This window comes from Hyaena hyaena, unplaced genomic scaffold (assembly GCF_003009895.1).
Source record: "Hyaena hyaena isolate Hyena2069 unplaced genomic scaffold, ASM300989v1 scaffold_6, whole genome shotgun sequence".
NCBI classification, from domain to species: domain Eukaryota; kingdom Metazoa; phylum Chordata; class Mammalia; order Carnivora; family Hyaenidae; genus Hyaena; species Hyaena hyaena.
This window is the reverse complement of record NW_024080638.1, coordinates 3,594,904-3,602,862: the sequence shown is the minus strand read 5'-3', so window position 1 is coordinate 3,602,862 and position 7,959 is coordinate 3,594,904. Positions and strand designations below refer to the sequence as shown.

The 7,959-nt window shown below is 52.2% G+C and overlaps 1 protein-coding gene across 1 annotated transcript; it reads left to right on the top strand.

Moving 5' to 3' along the window:
• The first annotated feature begins 1,023 nt into the window (after positions 1-1,023).
• Positions 1,024-2,892, top strand: ACTL7B (actin like 7B). Its single transcript, XM_039239597.1, has one exon. It carries the CDS (start codon positions 1,545-1,547, stop codon positions 2,796-2,798), a length of 1,254 nt encoding a protein of 417 aa, XP_039095528.1. The 5' UTR covers positions 1,024-1,544; the 3' UTR covers positions 2,799-2,892.
• The last annotated feature ends 5,067 nt before the right edge of the window (positions 2,893-7,959 follow it).

Below are 7,959 nucleotides of genomic sequence, written 5' to 3'. Positions count from 1 at the left end.
AGTAGATGAGAATCTACTTTCTAAACTTCTTTAGAACCTGTTCCTCCTTCTCTTCCACACTTTCACAACCCGGCTTAGATCACTTTCAAGCCTTGCAAGAATGTCTTCAGTGGTGTTTCAGGTCTGAATCTGACCACCCCCTACTTTAGGTCTTCATTGGTTCCCCATTGGTCCTCCATTTATTTTTTAAAGTTTATTCATTTAAATTCAAGTTAATCAACTTACAGTGTAGTATTGGTTTTAGGAGTAGAACTCATCCCAGCACGTGCCCTCCTTAATGTCCATCACCCATTTAGCCCATCCCCCCACCCACCTCCCCTCCAGCAACCCTTAGTTTGTTCTTTGCGTTTATGAGTCTATTATGGTTTGCCTCGCTCTCTGTTTTCATCCTAGTTTTCTTTCCCTTCCCCTATGTTCATCTGTTTTGTTTCTCAAATTCCACATACGAGTGAAATCACGTGTTATTTGTCTTCTCTGACTGGCTTATTTAGCTTAGCATACTGTCCTCCATTTAACCCAAGCTCTGACTCCGAATATTTGAGGCCCAACCTAGTTGGTTCCATGGCCTCTCTGCCCCATCTGTTTTTTCAAACACTTAACTATTACAAGCTCCCATTGTGCCCTTCCCACCCCACCCCATGCCTTTGCTCAGGCTGTGCTCTCTGCGTAGGGAGCCCTTCCTTCCTCCTGGCTACTGGACAAATACCCACATACCCGTTAGCAGTCGACTTAGCATCACTTCTCTGCAGAACCTGCTACTCCCTCCCTCTGGTAACCACTCCTTCTTCTTGCACCTTTGTTCACCCAGTAAACTGCCACCCTTCTGTGTCCATCCTGTCTTCTTCCCACCTAGACTGGACACTGCTGTAGCCAGGGTTCAGTTGTCTGTTGCTGGCAGGCTGCGCTGGGCTGGGCCTGCCACAAACCCTGATAAATGTTGAATGAAGGGACCAAAGTACTGTTGGGGCCCTTACACTCTTTAAACATGGTGAATTGGAGTTGAGTGAACTTGAGTTCACTTGAAATATACACACATTTCAAGAGCTGTTCGCTCTCAGGCAAATCATTTAAATTCTGAGCCTTCATTTCCTCAGCTTTGCCCTACCTCAGGATTCTTTGTAGTAACGTACATGAGGTACCTGGGTACAACACTGGCTTACTGTAGGGGCCCAAGTATTTATCACCCTCCAAGCCAGGAAGCAGAGGAGGAAAAGGTGTTCAGTCGATGGACAGGGCATCAAGAGCAGGGTTGTAAGGGGAGAGCACAAAAGCCTAAGACCCCAGTGTGCTTGGATTTCTAAAACTGCTGGCCGTGGCGGCCTGCTCTGTCTTGGACCCAAGCTGAGTTAGGTGGACAGCAGTAGGGGTGACTGACCGATCAAGGGCCTGCCAAGGCCCACCCCTCCGGGGCTGCCAGAATGGACCAGCCCTCAGTGACATCACAATCCTGAGGGGTTGCCAAGGCACTGCCGGAGGCAGACCCCCTTATTTCTCCCCATGGAGCTCTAGGATGTGGATGTGAGAAAGGTGAGCGAAGAAGGAAGATGGCGACAAGGAGCAGCCCTAGCCCCATGCCCATGGGCACTGCTCAGGGGGACCCCGGAGAGGCAGGAACACTGCCGGGTCCTGATGCTGGCATCCGGGAGATCGGGTCAGCCTCTCAGCTGAAGATGAAGCCCAAGAAGGTGCGCAAAATCAAGGCACTCATCATTGACCTGGGCTCTCAGTACTGTAAGTGCGGCTATGCAGGGGAGCCAAGGCCCACCTACTTCATCTCCTCCACTGTGGGCAAGCGCTACTCCGAAGCCGCCGATGCTGGCGACACCCGCAAGGAGACCTATGTGGGCCACGAGCTGCTCAACACGGAGGCGCCCCTGAAGCTGATGAACCCGCTAAAATACGGCATCGTGGTGGACTGGGACTGCGTACAGAGCATCTGGGAGTACATCTTCCACACAGCCATGAAGATCCTCCCCGAGGAGCACGCCGTGCTGGTCTCTGACCCCCCGCTCAGCCCCAGCAGCAACCGGGAGAAGTATGCGGAGCTCATGTTCGAGACCTTCGGCATCCCAGCCATGCATGTGACGTCCCAGTCGCTGCTGTCCATCTACTCCTACGGCAAGACCTCGGGCCTGGTGGTGGAGAGCGGGCACGGCGTCTCGCACGTGGTGCCCATCTCGGAGGGTGACGTGCTGCCGGGCCTGACGGGACGCGCCGACTACGCTGGGAGCGACCTCACCAACTACCTGCTGCAGCTGCTCAACGAGGCCGGCCACAAGTTCACGGACGACCACCTGCACATCATCGAGCACATCAAGAAGAAGTGCTGCTACTCGGCACTCCTGCCTGAGCAGGAGCTCGGCCTGGGCCTGGAGGAGGTGCGTGTGGACTACGAGCTTCCCGACGGCCAGCTCATCACCATTGGCCAGGAGCGCTTCCAGTGCGCCGAGATGCTCTTCAAGCCCACCCTGGTGGGCAGCAACCAGCCTGGCCTCCCTGCGCTCACCGCCGCCTGCCTGGACCGCTGCCAGGAGGCGGGCTTCAAGGAGGAGATGGCCGCCAGCGTGCTGCTGTGTGGTGGCTGCACCATGCTGGATGGCTTCCCCGGGCGCTTCCAGAGGGAGCTGAGCCTCCTCTGCCCTGGGGACAGCCCTGTAGTGGCCGCCGCTCCTGAGAGGAAGACCTCCGTGTGGACCGGCGGTTCCATCTTGGCCTCCCTACAGGCCTTCCAGCAGCTGTGGGTTAGCAAGGAAGAGTTTGAGGAGCGGGGCAGTGTGGCCATCTACAGCAAGTGCTGAGTGGCGGCACCCTGCTCGGCGAGGCCTGGTGGGCAGGTGGCCTCCGGCCACTCTCTACACATTTACAGAATTTCACATAAAACTTTAACGTGCACTGGTTTTTGTCTGGTCTGGATTTTTTGCTCTCGTCTGATGGCACGTGGTGGTGGGGATTTGGGCTTAGAAATCTCAGCACCTTCTGCTCTGCTGAGTCAAGAGTAGTAGGTGGGCAGTGGAGCAGGGGGCTGTGCCTCACTGACCCAACCCCCTGAACTCCCATCACGAAGGTGACATCATCTCCAAGCCCGGTGTATTCCCCTAGCTCCTCAAAACTCAGCTCACCAGATGTATTGCTTGTTTGCCCGTGGGCTAAGAGGCAGGCAAAGGCTCATGTTAAGGGACTAGCTTGGGACCCGTACTCAAGTGGGGGTGGGAGGCTTAGCCAGGTGTCCTTCTGGCCCTGATGGTCACACATCTTCCCACCGCTCCGCACAGCTTCATCCTGGCTTGATCTCCCCAGGCTCTCTCTCTAACCTCCCCTCACAGCCTCCCCTTTTCAGGGGTGTAGCCCATGGGTGTGCATCTTCTGATTGTGAGGGGCCATTTCTACCTATCAGGGGCCATCCCCCTACCAACCCCAGCCAAAACTGCAGCTATTTTTGCACTCACAGAGCAAAGCCACTGAATCCAGAAAAAACAGAAAGCCCTTTAGAAATCATGGGCTTCTCTCCCTGCTGTAGACATGGGGAAATAGGACCAGGAGGGAGGTGTCTGTGTCAGTGGTTGAGCCCAAGTCTTCTAACTTATCATTGTTTCCAGAAGGGCAAACATGGTTACCTTAGGGTATACATACCACAGACCAGATGGCTTGTAAACAACAGAAGTTTTTTTCTGGAGGCTCTAACCAGCATGGCTGTGTCTGGAGAAAGCCCTCTTCGGGGTTGCAGACCCCCCACATCTTGCTGTGTTCTCACATGGTGGAAGGGATTAGGGAAATCTCTGCGGCCTTCTATAAAGGCACTAATCCCATTCATGGTGGCTGCCCTCTGACCTAGTCACTTCCCAGAGGCCCCCGCCTCATACCCTTACCTTGGACATCACGTTTCCAACATATGAATTAGCCAAAGGGGACGGTGGAGTAGGGGTTGGGGGGTGGGAGGGTAGAGCAATGGTTCTTCGTGGTTAGCAGCCATTAAGCACTTACCAAGCACCTACTGTGGATGGGGCCCAGGGCTGGAGACAGAATGACCAGAATGTGGCCCATCCCCTGGGATCACACACAGCTAGTGGGGGATTTGGTGGCCATCCATGTTGGGAGGGAGATAAGGCCTGAGCTCAGTGTTTCTGGGGTGGGAAGGTGGAGGCAGTGTATTGGAAAGCTGTAAACAGAAAAGTGCTAGGTGTAGGGGCCACTTGGTGGCTTCGAGGCTGAGGGTGAGTGTTGTGAGATTTCTGTTGAGGGATGAATGTCCACCTACAAGATGGTGGCTCCTTCCTCTTTCCCCTGCCCCCTTCTGCTGTCATCTGTGGGATCAGACACTGGTGAGCTGTGTAATCTGATAGGCTACTGAACTTCCCTGAGCCACCTCTTACCTTAGAGTCCTGATTTGGGGTGGTCTGCGAGGCTCTGTCTGTCCTGGGCCTGTGCCGGAGGCTGTGGACTTGTGAAAGAACTAGATGTGGTCTTTATTGTCCAATACCTTGCCATGTAGTCCTTCCCCATTGCCCAGAATTGGGTTTCTAGCCTGGGGTTTGAGTCCCTTGGGGCTGGCAGGACCTTGGTGCCGTGCAGGGACATGGGCTCTTTCCTGTAGGGAGGGGTTGCAGACTGGGGACCTATAGGTTGATGATGCCATTAGGAGCATTTTGTTTGGCAGGCACAGTGTGTGCGTGTTTTCCTGAATGCGAATTCTTTCTGAGGGGCTCACATTCTTTAGGTCGCACAAGTCTCTACCACCCTGATCTCTTCACACATACCTGCTGTTGCAACATCTTTTGCTTAATCAGCCAGCGTTCGTTTCCACTCCTTGCACCCCAAGAACCTTAGATAAATACTAATCCTAAAATCCTGATGAGATACCAACAAGGAAGCAGAGAGGAAAGTGATGTGCCCCAAGTCACAGGCAGGAAGCTAGCACCGCATGGCAACCTTCTTCCACATTTTGGTCTTGAAGATGTGCAGATACCACAGCTGTGTCTCGGCCCCGACCCCCATCTTCTCCTCACTCCGCACACCCTCAGCAACTTCCATCTCCAGTGACAGCTTTGCTGCCCTCGCTGCCTGGTTACCTCCTCCAAAGTCATCCCCGTGTGCCAGAGGCTGTGAAAACACTAATCACTTAATCTTTGACATGAATTTATTCAAGCCAGTCAAAGACACGACAGATTTAATTTGGGTGGAAAAATATGGGTCATTGACTTCCTGCCTAAAATGACCAACCAAACGTGTATTGATCTCCTCTCCTTCTTTAGACTGCACGATAGTGGAAGAATACAGATATGGAATCCCAGTGCAGATGAGGATGGTAGAGGGACTGCAGGAGGCCAGAGATGTCTGCCTGATTCTAGAAGGAACGCGGATGCAGGGCAGGAAGGTTGCAGTGTGAAGCTTGTGAGGGTCTCCCAGTGGAGGAAGGTGACTTTCCTGTCCTGGAGAACAGGTAGAGTTTGGGGACTTGGAAATGCCAAGTAGGGGAGATCTAAAAGTGAAGTTTGTGGGACACAATGGGATAGTGGAGGAGATGGGAACTAATGGTCCCTGAGAGCACTGTCCCCCTCCCTCTCTCTTCAGGTAGAGAGGTGAGCAGGATGGTCAGCCTCTAAATGTGAAGTTCGCAGGGAAAACACTGAAGAACTCTTTCTGTGAGGGCAGTGCTGGTCCAGGGAAGAGGAGTGTGTGTGAAGATCAGGCCGTGAACTCGGCCTGCGTCCCCGTGTTCCTCCCCCAGAGCACAGGCCACACTTGTGGAATGATAGTTGATGCCTCCAGTTCACCCTCAACCCTTCCCCACAACTTCCAGTTTCTGCTTGGGCATCACATGTGGCCCCAGGCTGACTTCCTCTCCAGAGCCAAGGGGCTAAGCCAGTCAGAGCCACCATCTACCTGGCCACAATGGTGGGCCAGGAGCGAGCATGTGACCTCAGCGTGTCGGAGCCGAGGTGCAGGCCTTTCGCTGGGAAGGTTGACATGGTGTTGGTATGGCCTCGAACTGCTGTGGCAACGTTTGTTACCGGGAAGCCAACCTGAAGCCAACCCACCAGGGAGCACGGAACTCAGGTGGCTGGTGCCCTGATGGTAAAGTGACCTCAGAATGAAACAGAGCCTAGAGCGACCTCTACTGTCAGACATTGTTTCCCTGAGCCGATGCATTCACCCTTGTGACTCATCAGTGTGTGTATGAGCCACTTGCAACTGGGAACATTCCGCCTGGTTCCTTCCCAGTAGTGATGTTCCTCCGGTGCGGTTTGTGTGGAGGAGGAGCTGGAATTGGAGAGGCCTCTTATAATTGACATTTTAAGAACAGCACTTCATTTATTTCCCAACAAAAAGGCTACTACACATAAAGAATTGTTATCAGGATTTTAGAGCATGTCCGATGCCACAGGCTGCAGTGCAGAAACCTGAGTGTCTACTGGGCATGGTCCTGTACTCTCTGCTTTAGATAGTTGCCCCTGAGGTTGAAGCCGGAGCTCCTCATGGGCAGGAACTGTGACTTCCTCATCTTCGTTTTCTGCAGGCCCAGTGCGGGCCACAGCGTGGGCGCTTAGCACACGCCTACCGAAATGATTTACTCTCAGTCTGTGAGGTAGGAGTTATAAGTATTTTCCCCATTTTGAAGATGAGGACACTACGGCCTAATGAGGCTAAATATCTTGTCCCAGTTCATCTGCCTGGTAAATCAGTCTTGTTCTAAATCAAAGTCTTGTGATTCCAAAATGCCTCTTTGCCTTTTGCCTCCTACCTTCCTGCAAATTACCGATTTCTTTAACCAAGAAAAAAGATTGACATGAAAATCGCTTTCAAATCGTGTATGGGGCCACACTAAAGCACAGTGCAATGTTCAGAAGTAAATTGGGAGCTGGGGCATAGGGTGGAACAAGCCAAAGGTGCTGGGTGTCTGAGATGCTGCTCTTTTGGGTCGTAATCTTTCTTGTTACCTATCTCAACTCTAGTCTTCCTCAAAGGCACAGCCCAGTGACCACTTATCTGGAAGGCATTTCCTGACACGCCAAGGCAGGGTGCTTCCTCCCTGCACCCCTTTGCGCCTGCTGTGGCCTTGCAGGTCTGCCTTGCCCTCCTTTGTCTGCACAACTTGGTGGAAAGGACCGTGTCTCTTCCATCTTTGGTTTCTGGCACAGGCTCGCGTCTGGCATGGATCAGGCGCCCAGGGGAAAGGTATGCTGCACTTACTGCTCCAAGGCTCCTTAATTTCTGCTTGCTAGGTCTTGAATTTTTGTTCTTCCTTTCCAGAACTCTGCAAGATCTCTCAAGAAAATATAGTTAATGTAATTGGCCCTGTGATGAATAGATGCCAAGTAGACAAACACAGAGTCTAAGGAAACACACTTAGAATGGGTTTCAGTGGGGCTAAATGAGGAGTTGATCTCCCACCCCACCCTCTGGTCCCCTCCCGTGAGTGCCATGCTCCGATTCCCCCAGTGGGGTAGTGTCGGTGGACCCAGTGTTAAGTCTACCTTCAGCCCCACCCAGCAGCAGTGAGGTGGAATAAAGTGATGAGAGGTGGGGCTCACTGGCACTTCCCTCCCTCCTCCTCCTTCCTCCTCCTCCTCCCCTGGTGGTCTTTGGGCCCCATGAGGAGCTAATCTTCCACCTCTACTTGGAGGCAAGTTATTTGTGGATATTGCCAAAGTGATTCTTAAATTTATATGGAAAAACAAAAGTCTCAAAATAGCCACCACAACAATGAGGAAGAAGAAAGACGGTTTGAAGACCAACACTGTCTGACTCAAAGACTTACTTATAATCAAGACAGTGTGGTATTGATGAAAGAATAGACAAGTAGATCAATGGAAACAATACAGAGAGCTCCAAAATAGATCCATACAAATACAGGCAATTGTTGACAATTGAATAGAGAATAAAGGCAATTCAATAGAGAAGGGATAAGCTTTTTAGTAAATGGAGCTGGAACAATTGGAAATCGTTTTGCAAAAAAAAAAA